Source organism: Dendrobates tinctorius, unplaced genomic scaffold (genome assembly GCF_039654945.1).
Source record: "Dendrobates tinctorius isolate UK_male_01 unplaced genomic scaffold, ASM3965494v1 ptg000158l, whole genome shotgun sequence".
NCBI lineage: Eukaryota > Metazoa > Chordata > Amphibia > Anura > Dendrobatidae > Dendrobates > Dendrobates tinctorius.
Window position 1 is genome coordinate 33,258,558 of NW_027361825.1, and position 25,591 is coordinate 33,284,148.

The following is a 25,591-nucleotide window of genomic DNA, read 5'->3' on the forward strand; positions in this document are numbered from 1 at the left end:
CATGTCCGGGCCCGTCTGAAGTTTGCTAGAGAGCATTTGGATGATCCAGAGGAGTTTTGGGAGAATGTCCTATGGTCTGATGAAACCAAACTGGAACTGTTTGGTAGAAACACAACTTGTCGTGTTTGGAGGAAAAAGAATACTGAGTTGCATCCATCAAACACCATACCTACTGTAAAGCATGGTGGTGGAAACATCATGCTTTGGGGCTGTTTCTCTGCAAAGGGGCCAGGACGACTGATCCGGGTACATGAAAGAATGAATGGGGCCATGTATCGTGAGATTTTGAGTGCAAACCTCCTTCCATCAGCAAGGGCATTGAAGATGAAACGTGGCTGGGTCTTTCAACATGACAATGATCCAAAGCACACCGCCAGGGCAACGAAGGAGTGGCTTCGTAAGAAGCATTTCAAGGTCCTGGAGTGGCCTAGCCAGTCTCCAGATCTCAACCCTATAGAAAACCTTTGGAGGGAGTTGAAAGTCCGTGTTGCCAAGCGAAAAGCCAAAAACATCACTGCTCTAGAGGAGATCTGCATGGAGGAATGGGCCAACATACCAACAACAGTGTGTGGCAACCTTGTGAAGACTTACAGAAAACGTTTGACCTCTGTCATTGCCAACAAAGGATATATCACAAAGTATTGAGATGAAATTTTGTTTCTGACCAAATACTTATTTTCCACCATAATATGCAAATAAAATGAAAAAAAAAACAGACAATGTGATTTTCTGGATTTTTTTTTCTCAGTTTGTCTCCCATAGTTGAGGTCTACCTATGATGTAAATTACAGACGCCTCTCATCTTTTTAAGTGGTGGAACTTGCACTATTGCTGACTGACTAAATACTTTTTTGCCCCACTGTACATACTACATATATACTACATTCATCCAACATAGATACTACATATATACTACATACATACAACATACATAAATACATAGTACATACTACATACATACAACATACATAAAACATTCTATAGACATACAACATACACACTACATGCATACTACATACAATACATTCATACAATACATACATATAGACATACAGTTCATATAACATAAAGTACATACTCACCATCACTTGTCACTTTGATCCCGAAGCCAGTGTCGTAATCTGTAAAAAATATTAAAATAACAAACAACCCATATTCTCCCTGATCCGCAGAAATCCACGAGTGTCCCATGACGATCTCCCATGGAGAACAGCAGCATCAGCTGATGCGACCACTCTCTAGGGGCACCAGGAATACAATGATGGGAGGTAGGTATCCTTCCGCACTGTATTACTCCGCCAATGTAAAAAAAATAGTCCCTAGTCTCACTTTTGGCATTGCTGTGTGAGAAAGTTCCCACACAGCTTTTGCCATAAAGTGAGACCAGTGAACTATAGTAACCTCTCAGTGATGCACTGCAGGAGATCATCGTGGGACACTCGTGTATTTCTGCAGATCAGGGAGTATATTGGTTGTTTGTTATTTTAATATTCTTTACAGTGAGATGACACTGGCTTCGGGGATCAAAGTGACAAGTGATGGTGATTATGTACTCTATGTTATATGTACTGTATGTCTATATGTATGTATTGTATGAATGTATGAATGTATTGTATGTAGTATGTATGTAGTATGTATGTTGTATGTTTGTTGTATGTATGTAGCATGTTGTATGTATGTTGTATGTATGTAGTAAGTATGTATGTTGTATGAATGTAGTATATATGTAGTATGTAGTATGTATGTATGTTGTATGAATGTAGTATATATGTAGTATGTATGTATTATGCAGTATGTATGTATGTTGCATGAATGTAGTATATATGTAATGTGTATGTAGTATGTATGTATGTTGTATGAATTTAGTATATATGTAGTATGTATGTAGAATGTATGTATGTATGTTATATGAATGTAGTATATATGTAGTATGTATGTAGTATGTATGTAGTATGTATGTATGTTGTATGAATGTAGTATATATGTAGTATGTAGTATGTATGTATGTTGTATGAATGTAGTGTATATGAAGTATGTATGTAGTATGTATGTATGTTGTATGAATGTTGTATATATGTAGTATGTATGTTTTTTTTTTTGTTTTTTACTTTACATTCAACACATTAGCCGGATGATGGGACTACTACTGTCCCATCATTGGCTAATGTGTTAATCACTGTCATTGTAGCAGGCATCGCCCGATGGGACTTGTAGTCCCATCGGACGATGCTTGCACACACACACAACCCCTGGCAGGCCCGCACAGACCCCAGGCCGGCCCGTACAGACTCCTGGCAGGCCCGCACAGACCCCCGGCAGCCCGCACAGACCCCCGGCAGCCCGCACAGACCCCCGGCAGCCCGCACAGACCCCCGGCAGCCCGCACAGACCCCCGGCAGGCCCGCACAGACCCCCAGCAGCCCGCACAGACCCCCAGCAGGCCCGTACAGACCCCCGGCAGGCCCGCACAGAACCCCGGCAGGCCCTCACAGACCGCGCATCATGATGACATCATTTCAGCAGCCAATCACAGCCATGCCATTAGTTAACATGGCTAACACAACTGTCTCACTGCATTATGGAACTTCCAATTCCAGTATTCGATATTGTAAAAATAGCGGAACTCGGTATCGGAACTCCGGTACAGCGAATATCGGCCGATACCCGATATTTGCAGTATCGGAATGCTCAACACTAATCACAACCTTCATTTTCACTATAAAGTCGTATTACTTTTACTTAGATCTTGTTTATCATTCCTCTTACTTAATTTACTGTATGTATGAAGCAGCTATTCTGTTATTTTCTCAATGTATGTTGGTATTTTCTAAGTACTGTTCGGTGATATTTTTATGCTGGGCACTGCAATTAGGCACTTCTTGTATGGTGTTGGTGGTGGCACTGTAACATTGATGTTTAAGCAACTGTATGAGGGGGTAGTTCACCAATGAATGGTTTTATTATTGGGCATTTTGCTATGCAGTCTGCACACATGGACGCTGTTTGGGTATGTGCACACATTGCGGATTTGCCACTGCGGATCCGCTGCAGATTTCCTAGTGATTTACAGTACAATGTTATCCAATGGAAAAAAAAAACACTGTGCACATGCTGCGGAAAAATCCGCGCGGAAACGCAGCGGTTTATTTTCAGCAGCATGTCAATTCTTTGTGTGGATTCCGCAGCGCTTTTACACCCATTCCACTCTAGGAATCCGCAGGTGTAAAAATGCAGGCGAAATCCGCACAAAAACCTAAATAAATCCGCAGGAAATCCGCAAGAAAAACGCGCGGATTTTGACCTGCGGATTCTGCCAAAATATGCAGATTCCGCGAGGAAAAATCCACACAGCAATCTGCAACGTGTGCACATACCCTTTAATGTAGGTACTGTATTTGTAAACTGCATGGCAGTAAATCAAAAGGGGGTGGTGTCAAAAGCAGGCACAATTGAAAAACAGGCTTACCCATGATTCTATTCTGCAATCATATATTGAAAATACAAAAATGAAAGGTGAAATCAATTATATAAAGTATGTTGATAATTAGAGTTGAGCGAAACGGGTCGAAAAATTTCAAAAGTCGCCGACTTTTGGCAAAGTCGGGTTTCATGAAACGAAACCCGACCCTAGGATGAGGTCGGCCACGAGGTCGGCGACTTATGCGCCAAAGTCGCGTTTCAAAAGTTTGTTTTGCGCTCTTTTTCAGCCAATCAGGATCCACGGACACTGTGGGCAACGTGATGACATAGGCAGGGGTCACCACCATCTTTCAGAAGGGCATGCAAGTGATTGGCTTGCTTTGGTGGGCGTCACAGGGGGTATAAAAGGGCGTGCACGCCGACCGCCATGTTCCTCATGCTGATCTCAGAATAGGGAGAGATGCTGCAGGGAGAGCGTTAGGCAGGTAAGAAGACACCAAAAACTGCTTCTGCTGCTAGCGATTTTGCCTGTACAACACACCAGTCACTGTGTGTTCAGTGAAAGGGGAGGCTATATTTTGCCGGATCAGTGGTGTTGGTTGTTAGGCTGCCTTCTAAGGCTTCCTGACGGCTGCATTGCTGTTTACCCACTGCTCTGCAAACTGCTTTTTTAAAAGCAATCCCAATTTTTTTTTTGTCCTGGTGAGGTACTGAGCGTGCATTTTTTCACACCATACAGCGGTGTACACTCCTCACACAGTACTGTGTAATGGCTGTTATCACAGCCACAGTGAAGCTATCTGTGTGTCACTCTGTAAGAATAAGTCGAGGACATGTTCCGTTCTTACAGACCTGCACCTTCTAGTTTTGTCTAGCTTTCAAACAGTTAAATATATTTGCTGTTTGATCACATTCAAAAATATAGAGAGTCCTCCTCTCACTGCCGACTTTTATTCCCCATTGACTTACATTGGGTTTCGTGTTTCGGGACGACCCCGACTTTTCCCTATAGTCGGCCGATCTTGCTCGACCCGACTTTTGGAAAAGTCGGGTTTCACGAAACGAAACTCAACCCTAAAAAATCAAAAGTCGCTCAACTCTATTGATAATATTAAACCTTACCATTAGCCTTTCTCAGCACACCAGTCAGATACATAGCCTCCTCTCGTATCCTCTCCTCAAAGCTTTGTTTTCCAACTCCAAAATTACCGAGCGTTAGCAGGGAAAAACGTTTGAACTCCTTCCATTTTTCTCCATTACTGAAAGCAAGATCTGTTCAATATAATAAAATAGTTAATTCCAAATGAAAGTCATTATGGGCTCTTACAGCTCAATACTCAAGAATTGCATTGCAGTAGCAAAATAAACTGCAGCATCGTCAAATTTTCAATTATTTTACGTTCTGTGTGATTTACGCAAACTCTGGGCTTGGTAAGATACAGTAGGCAAATTTGATGCTTATTAGCTTTGTCTCATACATAAAAATATGTGATCTTAGTTATTTACTTGGAACCTTCGAGAGAGTTTGCCTTGGTAACAACCCATTTATTGGCCTGATTGTCTCTTGCTTTGGCATGTAAAGGAGTGATTATTACATGTGTCATGCCTTTCCATGAACCAAAGAAGGAAAGACAACAAGAACGTTGCAGAAATATGTTGCCATGCTCGCTTTTATATTTTACAGATCCTGGATTGTCGAGGATGGCAATCATTAAAGATGGGGATTGTGTAAAGGAATGAGACGTTGTCTGAAACCTTCCCTGAAGACTTACGTGCTGTTATAAATCATATTATTGTTAAAGACTGTTTTATACTGAATTTCATGTAATATCCCCCATTAGAGCTAAAGTGGATTAGAAAGCTAGCAAAGGAACAGTGAACAGTCAGCCAGCCTTGCAGATGGGATTAGTGTCTGGGAGTAAAGCAAGGTTACTTTCTGGCTACAGCGAGTCAGGGTGAGTGAATAGTTCTAAGATGAGGAAGATATAGGCCCCATTACTAAGATGTGTGTTAAAGGAAGATTGCTGGGCTAGCAAGTTTTTAAGTAACTAACTAGAAGATCAAGTGGCAGAAATCAAGCCAGAAAAGCCTTAGCACTCAAAAGTGAGTCTTACAGGAAGGAGGCAACTGTAGTGAGTACTGCCTAAGCCAGAAATAGTTCTGTGGGTTAAGGGGCCCAAGGTAGCCAGAAGAGGTACTGTGTAAGCTGGTCCTGGAAGCAAAGTAATAAAACTAGGCGAACCAGAAAGGGACACAGGTACTACTACAGAATTTGGAATATACCACAATAAAGAAGTTAATATGGAGATGGGAAGCCCAAATTCCATGTATTTGAAAAGTCCATGTTGCTACTTGCAGCTGATATGCCTGTGCCTCTGTGCAAAACAGATGAAGATTTTGATACTAAGATTTGTACCTGCTACCAACTGTGTATATGTTATCTCAGTAAAGACTGTTTTATTTATATAAAATAGACAGAGATCTTCCTTGTCTACTGCATAAGCTGGAGGTTCCTGTACCATCTTATAGTATGTGGTGTAAAATGGCTGCTGGACGAGTCCTTGAGGGGAGATATGTGTCATCGTGGCTATTAGCTGCGGTGATGTGAGCTCGGAAGTTCTGAGAGTGCTGAGCGAGTTATTTAGCCATTCCAGGGTCACGTTTTATGAGAGGTCATAAGAGATGGGTGGGAATGACTGCTCACATATCCCCACCACAGGGCTTGGTTTGGCAGATAAAATAGAGGCCGAGCCACTAATTCAGTGGCTGTGGCTGGAGGTGTGGAGACCTCCAGTGTGTGTTGCTAAGACACTGACCTGAGTGGGTGGAAGCGCAGTCCTATATGGACTATTTACGTGCAGTTCATGTTCACCCTCAGTGTGTGTTGCTAAAGTCACTGACCTGAGTGGGCAGACCGGCAATACGATATGGACTATTTGTTTTCGGTTTGCTTTCACTTTTTGCTAGAAAAGGCTCTGTTTTGTTTTGAATCACGGCGGTTTGTGGAATTTAATAAACTTGCCTGGGACTTGGCATGAAAACCGTCTCCTGTGCCTACCTCAAGAGCAACTGAGTGAGTACAAATCCCTACAGTGGCTTGAGTGAAGCATGCCGGAATCAAACCTTAACATATGCACCCAAAAAGGACCCGTTTCACTGATGTCTGAGGTTGCAGAGTCACATCTTGACCTGTGCAACCGTTACAAGCAGACACATTAAGTATTTGAATTACATGAAGAGCTTATTAATTCATTTTAGAATTGGGAAAAACAAATTTCCCCTGTTGTGATGTTACCATGGAACTGAGTAGGACTATATGGTAATAGCTTCTCGGTGATATTGTTCAAATTAGGCCACCCCTCCAAATGTAGATTATTGGTCTAGATCCATCAATATTCCAATTTTATTCTCCTGGAACCACAATAAGAATAAAAGTAGCCAAACAGCCAACAAATGTGAATTAAAAGCCAATGAATAATACACGGAGATCATAGAAGAGTAAACTTCCCGTGACTAAATACTCACCATCTCCTTTGGTAAAATCATAGAATGAAGCGTAATAGGCTCGACCACTGAACTCTTCTGCTTTGTCAATGAAAGTTTCTTTGAGGGCTTTATAACTACAAAGAATGATAACTGGTCGGGTCCCTTCATATACTGTAAATATGTCACCGTATTTTTTCGACAACTATGAGAAAACAGAGACATTCAACATGAGAAGTTACAATCTGAAACTATACTTTTATAATGTTTCATAGGTGGCCGAAAACAGTTCTATTGAGTAGGTCAATGGTTCTTAAGGAGCAGTACTTGAACAGTGGGAAAGCATCTTATCCTCAAGGGATACATGTTAAAGGTTGAAAAGAAAAACAATACATCAAGCTTTCACAGTTTCATGGGGAAGAGAGAAATTGTAATGGGCAAAACTATAAATATGTATGGATTACCAGTCAAGCATATAAAGTGGAAAACCAGTGGAAAACAAAAAAGTACCATATATACCGGTGTATAAGCCGACCCGTGTATAAGCCGACCCCCCTAATTTTGTCGCAAAAAACTGGGAAAACTTATTGACTCGCGTATAAGCCTAGGGTTAAATGGTGGTCCAAAAAGATGCTGCATAGATAAAAAACCCCCATATGCTGCTGCACAAGGGTTAATGCTGGCCCAAGAAGATGCTCCATAAATACCCCCATATGCTGCTGCACAAGGGTTAATGCTGCCCCATAAGATGCTCCATAAATACCCCCCATAATATGCTGCTGCACAAGGGTTAATGCTGCCCGTAAGATGCTCCATAAATACCCCCCATATGCTGCTGCACAAGGGTTAATGCTGCCCCATAAATACCCCCCATATGCTGCTGCACAAGGGTTAATGCTGGACCAAGAATATGCTCCATAAATACCCCCCATATGCTGCTGCACAAGGGTTAATGCTGCCCCATAAATACCCCCCATATGCTGCTGCACAAGGGTTAATGCTGAACTAAGAAGATGCTCCATAAATACCCCCATATGCTGCTGCACAAGGGTTAATGCTGCCCCATAAGATGCTCCATAAATACCCCCCATATGCTGCTGCACAAGGGTTAATGCTGCCCTATAAGATGCTCCTTAAATACCCCCCATAATATGCTGCTGCACAAGGGTTAATGCTGCCCGTAAGATGCTCCATAAATACCCCCCATATGCTGCTGCACAAGGGTTAATGCTGCCCCATAAATACCCCCCATATGCTGCTGCACAAGGGTTAATGCTGCCCCATAAGATGCTCCATAAATACCCCCATATGCTGCACAAGGGTTAATGCTGCCCCATAAGATGCTCCATAAATACCCCCCCATAATATGCTGCTGCACAAGGGTTAATGCTGCTCCATAAGATGCTCCATAAATACCCCCCATATGCTGCTGCACAAGGGTTAATGCTGGACCAATAAGATGCTCCATAAATACCCCCCATATGCTGCTGCACAAGGGTTAATGTTGCCCCATAAATACCCCCCATATGCTGCTGCACAAGGGTTAATGCTGAACTAAGAAGATGCTCCATAAATACCCCCATATGCTGCTGCACAAGGGTTAATGCTGCCCTATAAGATGCTCCTTAAATACCCCCCATAATATGCTGCTGCACAAGGGTTAATGCTGCCCGTAAGATGCTCCATAAATACCCCCCATATGCTGCTGCACAAGGGTTAATGCTGCCCCATAAATACCCCCCATATGCTGCTGCACAAGGGTTAATGCTGCCCCATAAGATGCTCCATAAATACCCCCATATGCTGCACAAGGGTTAATGCTGCCCCATAAGATGCTCCATAAATACCCCCCCATAATATGCTGCTGCACAAGGGTTAATGCTGCTCCATAAGATGCTCCATAAATACCGCCCATATGCTGCTGCTGCAATAAAAAAATATGACATACTCACCTCTCCGTCACTGGGGGCCAGGTGCTGGTGTCCTGAGCCCCCGGCACTGGCGATATTTACCGGTCCCCTATCCATCGCCGTCCACCGCTGTGTCTCCAGGGTCTCTGCAGTGACGTTCAGCAGAGGGTGCACACTGACTACGTCATCGCGCCCTCTGCAGTCACAGCAGGAGGACCCGGAGACACAGGGGTGCACGACGATTAAACGGGGACAGATAAATATTACTCTGCCCCCGTCATACTCACCCCCTCCTGGCGCATGGTCTTCTCTGTAGCGGCAGCCCCTGCTTCTCCCTCTGTCGTCTGCTTCCTGCATTCAGCTGGTCACGTGGTACCACTCATTAAACTCATAAATATGCACATATTCATGATTTAATGAGCGGTACAATGTGACCGCTGAACACAGGAAACTTAAGGCAGAGGGAGAAGCAGGGGCTGCAGAGACATGCCAGGTGGCAAGTGAATATGGTCTCTGACCACCCGCTTCCACTCCCCCGCCCACCCCCCAATATATGACTCACGTATAAGCCAAGAGGGGGACTTTCAGCCCAAAAAAATGGGCTGAAAATCTCGGCTTATACACAAGTATATACGGGTACATGTAAAATGAGAAATGCACATCCAAAATTAGGACATTTTAGTATGAAATGTAAACAAATATAACACAGTGCATACCACCATCACAGTGCACTAGTAGGACGGGCATCCTGGTACCTCATAGCATCCATGCTGCAACACTGAGCCCTCATAACTCCAGGCGACACCAATGCAGCAGCAATGGCTGCCACAGAGCACCAAACACCAGGTGAATAGATTTATAAACCCCACCTTCCACATATTCTCAGACTGTGGACTCAGTCTCTCTTGCAGTCTCCTGCTTACTTAAAAACACCTGGATCAAATGGGAGGAGGGTGGGTCTAAGTAAAATGAAAACAAGAGGGGATGGCAATGCAAATGCCTGGACTGCCGAAAAAAGGTGTCCATTCTCTTTTTTTAGCTTATTGCATGATCTGTCCTTTAATTTTGTTTGTGGAATCCTCCCATTTGGCACAGGTGATTCTAAATAGCAGAAGACTGCAAAAAGGGTCCAGCCAATATTTGCTTTCATTTGAGAGCTTGAGGAAGGTGAGTTTCAATACTTCTTTCACTTAGTGTTGGTGTTGAGTGGCAGCCATTGTTGCTGTGAATTTGTGCTTGTGGTGTGGTGCACTGTCGCTGCAGCAGTGATTACTGCACAATGCTGTTCCTTTAAGGGCAGAGACACACTGGCGAATTTTTCATCCGAGAATCGGATCGTAAACCTTGCCCTGGCCGGCACGTCTCCTGACCTGAACTTGACAGCTGCATAGTAATCCATCACGCTGTCATGCTCAGGTCAGGAGAGGTGCCGGCCAGGGCAAGTTTTACGATCCGATTCTCGGACGAAAAATTCGCCAGTGTGTCTCTGCCCTAAGGAAATAAAAGTTAGGACCCTCTGAGAGGTTTGCGGTGATGTGGCAGTGGGCTGATCAGAATGTTAAACTAAGAACCTCATATCCAGTTACTGTATGTACGGTATATTTTTGCCTAGTGGCATTAGATTGATGTATGATTTTTGGAGGTGCAGTTCATTCTCTTTTTTTCAGCTTGCTGTGCAATAACTATGATATTTCAGAGACTAAAAAAGAAGATAAGATAAGAAAAAAATGCTAGTGGCCTAGAGCAGCAACAGCGATATTGGTCAAGACAAAAAAAACATTTAGTTAATGCAAATTTCTAGTTTCATGGGAATAAGTTTTTAAGTTGGTCCCCGGCCAAGTCTTCTGACCAGCTACTTAGTATATTAACTCTTAAAGGACACAGCACTATACACTTCTTCACCACCAGTGGCATCCTGCTGGGTATTATCAAGAAATATCAGCAAAAGAGTGAGTTAAATACCCACGTATTCTCACAATACAGAATACCAAGTCAGCAATCGAGAATAAACATAAAACATAACTTTTAATAATGAGTGTAAAAGCTACCAAAGATAGTAGTGCAAGTAAACACTAAATCAGAAACCACAAAAAATAAAGGAAGTAACTGTGTTAATCTTTATAACAGATTACTACCAATATGTGCATGTGGCTATTCCAAGTCCAAATTCTTGAGGGATTGGACCAGAAAAACTTGGACTAAATCAATACAAAAGACCAAGTAAAATATGAACAGTTTCCTTATCAGAGGAACTAAAAGCCTCTACCCTGTAAAGGTTATCAAGGAATATGCCTATTCATGTATATAGCAAAGACATATAAACCATCAACAAAAGAAAAGGAATGATCTCACCACATGAAGATGGAGGATGTCCAGGATCAGATGTCCCATCAGAGTCATATCAGGTCAGGAAGAAGGGAAATTCACCCTATACAAGCCCTGTTAGAACTACAACTGACACCCATGACTCCCGCCCTAACAAGGGCAGTCCACATCTAATCCCTGTAAACCAGAAGCCCTACAAAGTCCCTGTGCATCCCGACGCGTTTCGTCAATAAATGACTCTTCAGGGGACATATTAGCACAAACTGGGCATCATCACAGAGTATACAGGCTGCCTCCCAGGATAAAAATGGAGTGAGGCAGACTAATGAGAAGGGCGCTTAAATAAACTGCCAATCAACTAGAACACATCCACCTGAGATGACTTGGAACGCACGCCGTCCACCATTGGTCCCTGTGGGACGCAGGCACATGATGAATGTATCAATGGAAAACGCCCACCCTCCAAACCATGCAATAGTGCATAAACGCCGGCGTATCCTGCGGCAAGCGCCGCCCTATTTCCGGTTGCGTCATACTGCCCAAAAGCAAAGTGGCCGCCACACTTCCGGTCATGCGCACTCGTCGGTGCCAGCAAACAAGATGGCCGCCACACTTCCGGTCATGCGCACTCATGTTAAAGCAGCGCCAACTGAAAGGAAGTAAAGCAAGCGACAAAGGTCGCAAAATGCTGCTGGAAGGCAATATCGTCATGCGCGCTTAACACAGTCAATAAGCTTGATATTATAAGCGAATAGACAGATCATAAATCTCCAAAGGCCTCAAACACCAGAATAATTACAGAAAATAGAGGCACAAAGAGAAAATTACCAGAATCAAAATAAAGCAAGATGGAAAATGACAAAAATTCAAACTCAGAATAAAAGGTAGCAAAAACAAGTAAAAAAGAGGGTATTTTGCAGTATATACAAAAGAAATATAAAACACATATATCAACCCTAGATATAGCAGCCAAAATTGAGTAGATCATTAAGCCCTCTTGGGGTCATAGTATTCAAACAGAAGATCCATTTAGTCTCTTTTTGTAGAATGATGCGATCCCAATTACCACCTCTTGGTGGTTTTTTTACCCTTTCAATCCCCACAAATTGAATAGAATTGACATTCCCTCCTTGGCACAGATTGATATGACGTGAAATAGGGGTATCTCTATTGTGGATAATATCTCCAATGTGTTCCCCAATTGAATTGAGCTGTGGGTCCGATATATTGATGACATCCTGATTTTGTGGAAGGGTTCTAAGGATAGTTTTTCTATTTTTGTAGACACTTTGAATCATAATGATTGTGGTTTATTTTTCACTTCGGTGATTGACCCGTTTTCATTGTCCTTCCTTGATATATTGATTGAGAGGAAAAATGATGGTACTATTACCACCTGTACCTACAGGAAACCCACGGCTACTAATTCTTTGTTGAGGTGGGATAGTAGCCACCCTATACATCTTAAACATGGAGTACCTAAGGGTCAATACCTCAGGATACGTAGAAATTGCTCTACTGATGAATCTTTTGAGAGACAGGCGAGAGAACTTAGAGACAGATTTTTGGACAGGGGTTATCCTCTTGATGTTTTGAAACATGCCTATAAACATGCTAAGAGTAAAAGTAGAATGGAACTCCTTAGACCCAGACCCAGAGTTGAAAATAAAGGTGAAATGAGGTTGATTACCACTTTTGACAATGGAGCAAGTGATGTACGTGCTATTCTGGCCAAACATTGGCCTGTGTTATTGATGGATAAGGATGTTGGAGGAGTACTCTCGACACGACCTTTAATCACATATAAGAAAGGCCGTTCCTTAAGGGATCGGCTTGTCAACAGTCATTTCACCAGACCTTCCCGTACCACTTGGTTGCCCTCTAATGTGAATGGTTGCTTCAGATGCGGCCACTGCGTTGCTTGTTCCCATATTTCTCCTGGTGCTGCTTTTACCAGTAATGTTACAGGACAGATACAGTGGGGAAAAAAAGTATTTAGTCAGTCAGCAATAGTGCAAGTTCCACCACTTAAAAAGATCAGAGGCGTCTGTAATTTACATCATAGGTAGACCTCAACTATGGGAGACAAACTGAGAAAAAAAAATCCAGAAAATCACATTGTCTGTTTTTTTTTCATTTTATTTGCATATTATGGTGGAAAATAAGTATTTGGTCAGAAACAAGCAATCAAGATTTCTGGCTCTCACAGACCTGTAACTTCTTCTTTAAGAGTCTCCTCTTTCCTCCACTCATTACCTGTAGTAATGGCACCTGTTTAAACTTGTTATCAGTATAAAAAGACACCTGTGCACACCCTTAAACAGTCTGACTCCAAACTCCACTATGGTGAAGACCAAAGAGCTGTCAAAGGATACCAGAAACAAAATTGTAGCCCTGCACCAGGCTGGGAAGACTGAATCTGCAATAGCCAACCAGCTTGGAGTGAAGAAATCAACTGTGGGAGCAATAATTAGAAAATGGAAGACATACAAGACCACTGATAATCTCCCTCGATCTGGTGCTCCACGCAAAATCCCACCCCGTGGGGTCAGAATGATCACAAGAACGGTGAGCAAAAATCCCAGAACCATGCGGGGGGACCTAGTGAATGAACTGCAGAGAGCTGGAACCAATGTAACAAGGCCTACCATAAGTAACACACTACGCCACCATGGACTCAGATCCTGCAGTGCCAGACGTGTCCCACTGCTTAAGCCTGTACATGTCCGGGCCCGTCTGAAGTTTGCTAGAGAGCATTTGGATGATCCAGAGGAGTTTTGGGAGAATGTCCTATGGTCTGATGAAACCAAACTGGAACTGTTTGGTAGAAACACAACTTGTCGTGTTTGGAGGAAAAAGAATACTGAGTTGCATCCATCAAACACCATACCTACTGTAAAGCATGGTGGTGGAAACATCATGCTTTGGGGCTGTTTCTCTGCAAAGGGGCCAGGACGACTGATCCGGGTACATGAAAGAATGAATGGGGCCATGTATCGTGAGATTTTGAGTGCAAACCTCCTTCCATCAGCAAGGGCATTGAAGATGAAACGTGGCTGGGTCTTTCAACATGACAATGATCCAAAGCACACCGCCAGGGCAACGAAGGAGTGGCTTCGTAAGAAGCATTTCAAGGTCCTGGAGTGGCCTAGCCAGTCTCCAGATCTCAACCCTATAGAAAACCTTTGGAGGGAGTTGAAAGTCCGTGTTGCCAAGCGAAAAGCCAAAAACATCACTGCTCTAGAGGAGATCTGCATGGAGGAATGGGCCAACATACCAACAACAGTGTGTGGCAACCTTGTGAAGACTTACAGAAAACGTTTGACCTCTGTCATTGCCAACAAAGGATATATCACAAAGTAATGATATGAAATTTTGTTTCTGACCAAATACTTATTTTCCACCATAATATGCAAATAAAATGAAAAAAAAAACAGACAATGTGATTTTCTGGATTTTTTTTTCTCAGTTTGTCTCCCATAGTTGAGGTCTACCTATGATGTAAATTACAGACGCCTCTCATCTTTTTAAGTGGTGGAACTTGCACTATTGCTGACTGACTAAATACTTTTTTTCCCCACTGTATATCAAATTAGGGAATTCATTAACTGTAGCAGCAAGGGAGTCATTTATAAGGCCACCTGTTTATGTGGCATAGAATATGTGGGTAAAACCATTAGAGAATTCAAACGTCGAATTGGGGAACACATTGGAGATATTATCCACAAGAGAGATACCCCTATTTCACGTCATATCAATCTGTGCCAAGGAGGGAATGTCAATTCTATTCAATTTGTGGGGATTGAAAGGGTAAAAAAACCACCAAGAGGTGGTAATTGGGATTGCATCATTCTACAAAAAGAGACTAAATGGATCTTCTGTTTGAATACTATGACCCCAAGAGGGCTTAATGATCTACTCAATTTTGGCTGCTATATCTAGGGTTGATATATGTGTTTTATATTTCTTTTGTATATACTGCAAAATACCCTCTTTTTTACTTGTTTTTGCTACCTTTTATTCTGAGTTTGAATTTTTGTCATTTTCCATCTTGCTTTATTTTGATTCTGGTAATTTTCTCTTTGTGCCTCTATTTTCTGTAATTATTCTGGTGTTTGAGGCCTTTGGAGATTTATGATCTGTCTATTCGCTTATAATATCAAGCTTATTGACTGTGTTAAGCGCGCATGACGATATTGCCTTCCAGCAGCATTTTGCGACCTTTGTCGCTTGCTTTACTTCCTTTCAGTTGGCGCTGCTTTAACATGAGTGCGCATGACCGGAAGTGTGGCGGCCATCTTGTTTGCTGGCACCGACGAGTGCGCATGACCGGAAGTGTGGCGGCCATTTTGCTTTTGGGCAGTATGACGCAACCGGAAATAGGGTGGCGCTTGCCGCAGGATACGCCAGCGTTTATGCACTATTGCATGGTTTGGAGGGTGGGCGTTTTCCACTGATACACTCATCATGTGCCTGCGTCCCACAGGGACCAATGGTGGACGGCGTGCGTTCCAAGTCATCTCAGGTGGATGTGTTCTAGTTGATTGGCAGTTTATTTAAGCGCCCTTCTCATTAGTCTGCCTCACTCCATTTTTATCCTGGGAGGCAGCCTGTATACTCTGTGATGATGCCCAGTTTGTGCTAATATGTCCCCTGAAGAGTCATTTATTGACGAAACGCGTCGGGATGCACAGGGACTTTGTAGGGCTTCTGGTTTACAGGGATTAGATGTGGACTGCCCTTGTTAGGGCGGGAGTCATGGGTGTCAGTTGTAGTTCTAACAGGGCTTGTATAGGGTGAATTTCCCTTCTTCCTGACCTGATATGACTCTGATGGGACATCTGATCCTGGACATCCTCCATCTTCATGTGGTGAGATCATTCCTTTTCTTTTGTTGATGGTTTATATGTCTTTGCTATATACATGAATAGGCATATTCCTTGATAACCTTTACAGGGTAGAGGCTTTTAGTTCCTCTGATAAGGAAACTGTTCATATTTTACTTGGTCTTTTGTATTGATTTAGTCCAAGTTTTTCTGGTCCAATCCCTCAAGAATTTGGACTTGGAATAGCCACATGCACATATTGGTAGCAATCTGTTATAAAGATTAACACAGTTACTTCCTTTATTTTTTGTGGTTTCTGATTTAGTGTTTACTTGCACTACTATCTTTGGTAGCTTTTACACTCATTATTAAAAGTTATGTTTTATGTTTATTCTCGATTGCTGACTGGGTATTATCAAGCCAGGACTTGTTTCCCATAAGTGACTTACCGTATTTTGCGGATTATAAGACGCTCCGGATTATAAAATGCACCCAAAATTTTTAGGAGAAAAATAGAAAAAAATACTTTTTATTAATAAAATAGTGGTGCTTCTTATAGTCCATGCATCTAATTGCTTACTGGGGGTGGTGGCTGCGGTGAAGCGGGGTCCCAGCGTCGACTCTGGAGGAGGCAAGAGTTGAGCGTTGCTGCAGGCTGGGACAAGGGGGTGTTCAGATGTGCAGCATGCCGCTGCGGGTGTCCGGTGCTGCTGCGGGGGCTCCCATCTCCCAATATCTTGGTGCCGAGATCTCCATCTGCACATGTGCCGCCCCTGGCAGCCATTTTCCCTGAGTCCACTGCATAGGAAACCATGGAACTGAGGGGGCTCTGGCCTTTGACAAAATGTCGACAGAGCCCCCGGAGCACCGGACACCCACAGCGGTGTGTCGCACATTCGGACACCCCCTCATCCCAGCCTGTGGCCTGTAGCAGCGCTTCACTCTTGCCTCCTCCAGCTATGGCCCTGCATCTCTGATTCACCGTGTCTGGTAAGGTAGATCCGCATTATAAGACACACCCCCATTTTACCCCCAAATTTGGGGGGGGGGGGGAGTGTGTCTTATAAGGCGAAAAATATGGTACATTTATTCATATCATTAAAGGGAACCTGACAGGTGATACATGCTGCTCAAACCATGGGCAGCATGTATCACCCACTGGCTGAATGATCACAGCCATGTATGTTTACTTTGGTGTTTCAGAGTAAAACATACTTTTACGAGTCGGACAGGTAACTAGTTGTACAAGTGTGTCCCCGGCAGCTTACACTGACTGACAACCCTCTGCCAATACGCGCAAGCAGGCAGAGGCTTCTCAGTTACTGTCGGGGGGGGGAAGCTGCCAACTATTAAAAGTGTACTTCACTCTGAAACGCTGTAGACTTTGAAAGTAAAGTGTACATGGCTGTGACCATACCACCAAGTCCTGATACATGTTGTCCACTTTTAGGGCAGCATGTAGCATCAGACACATTCCCTTTAACTCATGCAGTGTATGCTACAATTGTTGACAAATTTACAATCTCACATCAGTCATAACCCCCACACATTTCAGTGCTAACATAACTGTAGCAATGTGAAGTTATCTAGCAATATTGTACTTGTCTCGCGGTACACAGCAGTGTTGAACACAGCATATAATATAACACAGCACAGTATCGCATGCATATGACTTAAATTTGATCATAAGTGCTGCCTTCATTCTTATTTATCCAGCACTTTCTTTCTGGCTTTGCTCACCTTCAGGAGGGACTTCACAACATCATCAAGGTTCATTAGGTGAAGAGTGCCGATGATGGGAAGAGGAGTTGGTCCTGGTGGCAACTTTGACTTCTCTAACAGTAGCTTTGTATAGTTAAACAACATGCTGGTTAAGAGAATCACCAAGAGGACAGTAACCAGTGAGTAGAAATCCATCCTGTGGACAGAAATTCATATGTAGAGTGTTTAATATGCTTACCAACCCAAGTTGGCACCAAATCATCCGAAACGTCAGCCATATAAAAATATTTGAATCACTTTCATTGACCTTTAACTGTATAGTGCTAGCAGCGGATTAATCAGCGTAACATCCAGAGTCAGCAACACAGAATGTAGATTTATTCATATCCAGGTAGAACAGCTTACAGCATGAAATGTGATCAGTCTGGTATCTGCTGTGGCTTGCAGCATGGGACCCTTACAACAGCAAGAAGGGAAGAGAAGGAGGGGGCATCCTGTCTGGGTTTTTTTTGTCACTGAACTTTGTTAACAATCTCACAATATATCAAACAATACAGTAGTAGTTGTTGCAATAGATACAGATCAATATGCATTATTCCAACACCCCCACTCAACAACTACTTATCCTCTTAGTCCCAGTGTGGTTCTCAATTCTTGGAACCTGGCTTGCTTTAAATCTGTGAACTTTACCTTCAGAGTCATATTTGGTTTTGAAGACCCACTTGCACTTGATTGCCTTTTTGCCCTGTGGCAGCTTGGTGAGTTTCCAAGTTTGAAGTTGATGAAGCGATTTGATTTCCTCATTAGCAGCATTGATCCACTTTGTTCTTTCATGGACAGGTAGTTCTTGCATTTCATCCCATGACTGCGGCTCTGATTCAGGTGGTGTCTTGACTATGTAGGATAGACGTTTAGCTGATACGCCTCTGTTTGATCTTGACGATCTCCTGATTTCAGATTCACCTGATTTTTCTGTTGTTCCTTCAGTGGTTGAAGAATCCAGCCAGACCTCTACATCCTCCTAGTTATTGTCTTGTAATTGTGACTTCAGCTGGACTACTGGCGTGATGTCACAAAACTTGGGGGACACAAAGTTCTCATCAATCACTACATCTCTACTTATTGTGACCTTGTTTGTTTCTGGGTGTAGAATCCTATAACCTTTCTGGGTTTCACTGTAGCCTACCAGGATCCCTTCCTTAGCATGAGATTCCCACTTAGTTCGCCTTTCTTTGGGAACATGTACAAGTGCTTTACTTCCGAATATTCTTATATGATGTAGTTTTGGCTTTCTGCTGTTCCATTGCTCAAACGGAGTTTTCTCTGTAGCTTTACCTGGTAGTCTGTTCTGAAGATAGCAAGCTGTCATGATTGCTTCACCCCAATATGCTGTGGGCAGATTTGCATCAAACAACATACTTCTTCCACTTTCACAGAGTGTTCGGTTCCTTCTTTCCGCGACACCATTTTGCTCAGGATTGTACGGTACAGTGGTCTGAAATAGGATTCCATTTTTCTTTAAAATGCTCTGTGTCTCATTACTTGTGTATTCAGTCCCATTATCTGCACGTAGAATCTTTGGCATTCTCCCAAATTTATTATATACCTCAGCTAGATATACTTCAAGTTTCTCTGGAACTTCTTTCTTGCTGTGAAGCAGATGGACAACTGTATATCTTGAATGATCATCAATAAATGTGAGAAAATATCTCTTCTTCCCAGGAGTCTGAGTGCTCATAGGACCACAGACATCTGTATGTATTAAATCTATTGTCTGTTCTGTTCTTGTAACACTTCTCTTAGGAAAAGCTTTTCTAGACATTTTCCCTTTGATGCAGCTAGTACATTTCATTATCTGGTTACATAGATCAATTGTAATGTCCTCAGCTAGTTGCTTTTGAACTAACTTCCTTATTGCTTCTGGGTCTCTGTGTGCTAGGCGCCTATGCCATACATGAATGCAGTTATTGTGCCTTTCTTCCTGAGCAGTGTACACACACTCTTTGCATTTAAGCTGGTAAAGTTCATTTGTGAATTTTCCTTCTGCTAGTGTGTGGCCCTCTTTTGAGATGATGCAGCTATCATGCTTAAATGTAACTTCATTTCCTTGTTTTGTGAGTTTCTTCACAGATAGTAAATTACTCTCAAGACTAGGCACATAGAGCACATCTTTTACTGGGATCTTCTTGCTTTGTGTTGGTGAGATTTGACAATCAACATAACCATCTCCTAAACCTTGTGAAGTCATGTACTGACCATTAGCCATAATCACTTTCTCTGACTTACTTTGGTTAAGCTTAGAAAAGAAGTCCCTGTTATTAGTCATGTGACTAGTTGCTCCAGAGTCTATACACCATGCATGCTTTGATGTATTTACACTGACAGTAAATGCAGTTTCAGTATTCACAGAATCATTTTCTGCAGACACAGCACTTTTAACCCTTTGAAGACTGCTTTGCTTTTTCAGCTGATTCATTCTAGCTTTCCAGACTCTGCAGTTGGCTTTCAAATGTCCTGATTTCTTGCAAACAAAACATTCACGTGTTTCTTTTAGGTACTTTCTGTTATCATTTAGATTTTGTGTCTGTAAAGCAGATTCTGCATCGCATGTCCTGCTGTTTACACCTTCCGCTTTCCGCTTATATTCATCTATGAGCTTCCCTCTGACATACTCCAATGTAAGCTCATCATCTGGGCGCGCATCTAGTGCGGTTACAAGCATGTCATAGTTTTCTGGAAGACCACTAAGCAGTAATGCGGCTACATGAAAGTCCTTCAAATCTTCCCCAATGCCTCTCAGGCATTCTACAATCTCTAGAATGCTTGTTATGTAGTCCTGCATATCCTGGCCATTCTGTAGTTTAGACTGGTACAATTTTCTCATGAGATAAAGTTTATTGCTTAAATTTATCCTCTCATGCACCTTTTGCAGCTGCTCCCACATTTCTCTTGCAGTTTCACTTTTACACACATGCACAATCTGATCATCATCTATACTGAGTGATATGGTACTTTGTGCTTTCTGATCCATCTCTATCCACTCCTGTGATACTGGGTCAGGTTTAGGCTCCTGTGTGCATTTCCACGTACCTTCTCTTAGCAGCATTTTCACTTTGAATTTCCAGGATTGATAATTCTGGTTAGTGAGACTTGGTACTGTAAACTTCATGGAGTTGCAGCTGCTGGTGGCCATCTTTGCTGTCTTCCTTTCTTTTCTTTTCTCTGTGCTCTGGGGATCTGGGACTCTAGGACTCTGGGCCCATAACCTGTTAGCAGCGGATTAATCAGCGTAACATCCAGAGTCAGCAACACAGAATGTAGATTTATTCATATCCAGGTTGAACAGCTTACAGCATGAAATGTGATCAGTCTGGTATCTGCTGTGGCTTGCAGCATGGGACCATTACAACAACAAGAAGGGAAGAGAAGGAGGGGGCATCCTGTCTGTTTTTTTTTTGTCACTGAACTTTGTTAACAATCTCACAATATGCACAATATATAAAACAGTACAGTAGTAGTTGTTGCAATACATACAGATAAATATGCATTATTCCAACATATAGTTTCAGAATCTTAATTTTGGGACACGACAAAGTCCGGAAAAGTCAAAACTAGGTTTTATTACTGATGGGTTAAGATAAGACAGTACAGGAAAGGCAACAAGATATTAAGTCTCCTGGGAAAGTAGAGGGACAATAACTTGTGTCATATACCTAATGTTAAATGTGCTCACAGAACCTGTCAGGAGGTCAACAAATATTTACACGCCAGGGTAGGGTAGCTTAGTGCTCAGCCATACTTCTTGGTCTCAAATGCAGTGCCCGAAGAATGGGCTAATTTCTGGGGAGTGTATCGTTCATTTTCATTATGAAGGAACCTGAACTGTAAGGTTCGTGGTACATACTTGACACCTAATGTCCAGTGCTGAACTCCAAACACAGACTTCTCCCAGTTTATATGCTTAATAAAGCTCATTGAAAGGCTGCAATGCAGCCAATCAACAGGCATTTAAGCTATGGGCACTTCTGGAATTATTGCAGCCATGGCAAGTATTGTCATGGCTGTGATTGGCCGGCGCCCCTCGAATACCGGCCTGTATAACCACCAGATCATGGGTGGTGTCGCTACTCAAGTGTGGGACAGTGTAAAATAAATAATTTAAAAAAACAATTTGGGTTCCCTCCTATTATTAATAACTATCCATAGGAAAGCAGATAGCTGTCAGCTGGTCTTATTATGCTGCAAAGTGGCCAATATCCATGGACCTTCTCAGCCTATTAATATCAGCCCCTAGCTTTCTGCTTTTAAAAATGGCTGGACCCTAAAAAATGACTTGAGATCCCCCCTATTTTTTAATAACCAGCTAAGGCAAAGCAGACAGCTGTGGGATGATATTAATAGGCTGGGAAGGTCCATGGATATTGTCCCCTTTACAGCCTAAAAAGACCGGCCCTCAACCGCCCCTGAAATGGCACATCCATTAGATGCACCAGTTCTGGCACTTGGCCTCAGCTCTTCCCAATTGCCCTGGTGCATTGGCAGTCGGAATAAAGGGATTGTGGTGTTGATGTCAGCAGCTAGCGCTCACATCAAGCCCACAGGTTAGTGCTAGAGAGACATCCTCATTTCTAATCCAGTAGTCAAAAGAAATAAACACAAACAAAAAAAATCTTTATTTGAAAAAAATCACACAAACAATTTCCCTATTTCACCCATTTATTTAAAAAAAACATCAGTCAGCCGTAGTAAGTAAATTGATGATCCAGAAATGTTCAGACAAGTTGCCAATTTTTCACAAAAAGAAATAATACAGAAATATCATATCTGACTCTTTTCTCAGGACTGTTGTAAGAGAGAGACAGAGATAGGGAGAGACAGAGATACACAGAGAGAGAGACAGAGAGACATACACACAGAGAGAATGAGGGACGAGAGAAACAAAGACAGAGAAAGAGAGATAGGCAGAGACAGGGAGACGCAGTGAGAGAGACACACACAGAAACAGAAGGAGAGAGGAGAGAGACAAAGACAGAGACAAAGAAAGAGAGATAGGAAGAGACAGGGAGAAACAGTGAGAGAAGACAAAGAGAGAGATACACAGAGAAAGAGAGAGACAGAGAGGGGAAGAGAAGAGACAGACAAAGACAGACAGACAGCAAAAGAGAAGACAGAAAAATAGAGAGACAGATAGAAAAAGAGACAAAGAGGAAGAGAGAAGAGAGATAGAAAGACAGATTTGGTGTCCTCAGATAAACTCTCTGTTTACCTGAGGACACCAAATATTTGATTGACATCTATGTTTGATAACTTTTTGGTTCTCCGTCTCATGAACAGACATTAAGTTTCTACAGAAGCCAGATAACCTAAGCATTGTATTTACTGAGTGGGAGACAACCAGAGTACTCAGAAAAATGTCCAAATATTAGTGGATCCATGTTCTGGTAACAGAGTCAGTTTGCAAATTATAACTTTGCCAAATCCATGAAGAAATATTTGCTTTTCAAGGGGTGTGGAAGAAAGCGATCATTTTATTTTCTTCTACTAGTGTCACATGAAACATTCTAAAATGTTCTCTCTCCTGGAGTATAATGAATTCCCTTTTTCTTTTTTTTGACCCCTGTAAAAATTAAATTGTGACAAAGGTTTATCAGTTATGTTCCAGAATTCCTGACGATAAACTGTCCTTTATGAGGTGCACAATATTTATTAATAATCTAGCTGCTCAAATGTGATCTTTTCGGAAACAGATATCCTATTGTCTGGTTCAGTGGTGAGAATGAAGACTGCAAGATTGTGAGATTTTTTGAAAATTTTTAAGGTCAAGGAAATTTTTTCTAAAAAGAAGAGAAACAAAAAACAACTATTAATTTTTAAACATAAAATCTTGATAAAGACAATTGTTCATTTTTCAAGACACATTTTGTAAATCTTAAGGCTTTAACTACAGAGAATGTGTTCAGTTATCCTTTCTCTGGTGTAGAGATGATTGATGATTCCTTGTATGGTGGCACAGCACATAATCCTAGCAGCTTGTGCTTCTCTGTTTTTGGATCTGTCCTGAAATTGACAATTTTTCAATTAAATATCAAGGAAAAAATAGAGTGTTTAGGATCCTCATCATTTACTAGGGGGCCAAATACCCAAGGCAGAACCACCTAGCATTGTTTGGCATTGTTTAGCGGTTTTATTCAGCTTGTATGTGAATTGCATCATTTTGAGGCATCTGTAGAGCAGTTATTATCTGTATTCTTTGTTAATGATTTTGCATATTTTTGGTAACATGGTAGTGTTATATAGGCTGTACATGGCAATGATATATTAGCACTATCTGGTGATATTAATCTGATTAAAATAATGAGTAAACGGTCTAAAAATTGTAAACAGAGAAGTTCTACTTTGCTTTTTGACCCTGAACCCATTTTTCCCGACAGTCAGGTAATAGTAGAGTATGCAACCTATAATAACTCTATAATATAACTGCCATAATATAAAAACCTTTCAATAAAAGTAGCATAAAATGGTGACATGATCAAAAGTGAATTGAAAGTCACTTACTTTAAACTGCAGAGTGTGAATCTCGACTTCTTTCTTTTTGGAATAACCTCTGATTACACAATAGTTAGCTATAAGTAATGTTCAGTCCTTGGAGTCACGTGTATGTGGGGAGAGACAGAAATGCTCTGTCAAGGCGCCAAATATTGGCAAAAAAAATAATAAAGCAAACATTTCATAACTGACTCTTTCAGGTCTGTTGTCATACTGTAATATGAGCAGAATGATAAATGCAGTCAGGTCCAGAAATATTTGGACATTGACACATGTTTTGACTTTTTAACTGTTTATCAAAACATACTCAAGATACAGATATGTAATCTATCAGGCCTTATAGTGCAGACTCTCAGCTTTAGAGGCTGGGGTCAGACTTGCCTGTGTGATGCGAGTAACTCACGTGAGTCTCTCTCATCAATACCCGACACTGCCGCCGGCACTCGGACTTGAGTGTGCAGCTGCATGTATTTCTATGCAGCCGCACACTCCGGTCCGGAGAGCCGGCGGCAGTGCCGGTATTGATTCGAGAGACTCACGCGAGTTTCTCACATCACACTAGCAAGTCTGACCCCGGCCTTAGGCTGGAGTCACACTAGTGGTTTTAAAATTGGTCCAGTTTTGTTCCTGCAAAGTCAGACAAGTGTAATGCAAGTGTCATGCGTTTTTCATGGAAGTAAAATCTGACTTTTAGCAACTAACATTCGATTTACATCCGAATGCAGTGCAATTGCTATCCGAATGAAATGCGATTTTAACCTGAGCTTTTTCATAGAGCAATTTTCTGTCATTTACACATCGTTTTCAAAGGAAATGTTCTTCAAAACAAACACATACACATAGATATATATATATATACATATATATATATATATATATATATATAGTTGTGCTCAAAAGTTCAGGCAGAATTTTTCCTTTCGTGGCCTTTTTTCAAAGAATATCAATGATAACACCAAAACTTTTCTCCACTCATGGTTAGTGGTTGGGTGAAGCCATTTAGTGTCAATCTACTGTGTTTTCTCTTTTTAAATCATAATGACAACCCATAACATCCAAATGACCCTGATCAAAAGTTTACATACCCCATTTCTTAATACACGGTGTATTGCCCCCTCTAACATCTATGACACCTTGACGTCTTTTGTGGTAGTTGTGGATGAGGTTCTTTATTTTCTCAGATGGTAAAGCTGCCCACTCTTCTTGGCAAAAAGCCTCCAGTTCATAGATAATGACATTTGGGTTGTCATTGCCTGTAAGCCATAATCATCAATATAAACAGAAATAAACACTTGAAATAGATCACTCTGTTTGTAATTACTCTATTTAATATTAGTTTAACTTTTTATATTAAAAAAC

At 41.9% G+C, this 25,591-nt stretch overlaps 1 protein-coding gene across 1 annotated transcript in view; it reads right to left on the minus strand.

Moving 5' to 3' along the window:
- The window catches only part of LOC141052052 (cytochrome P450 2F2-like), a 61,304-nt gene extending 36,954 nt beyond the window's left edge, over window positions 1-24,350 (minus strand). Inside the window, exons 1-4 of the mRNA XM_073549240.1 lie at window positions 24,242-24,350; window positions 17,705-17,882; window positions 6,946-7,108; window positions 4,543-4,692 (exon numbers count right to left, since the gene is read on the minus strand). Coding sequence (XP_073405341.1) covers window positions 4,543-4,692; window positions 6,946-7,108; window positions 17,705-17,881 — 490 coding nt within the window. The 5' untranslated portion in view covers window position 17,882; window positions 24,242-24,350. The remainder of the gene's footprint in view (window positions 1-4,542; window positions 4,693-6,945; window positions 7,109-17,704; window positions 17,883-24,241) is intronic.
- Window positions 24,351-25,591: the final 1,241 nt, after the last annotated feature.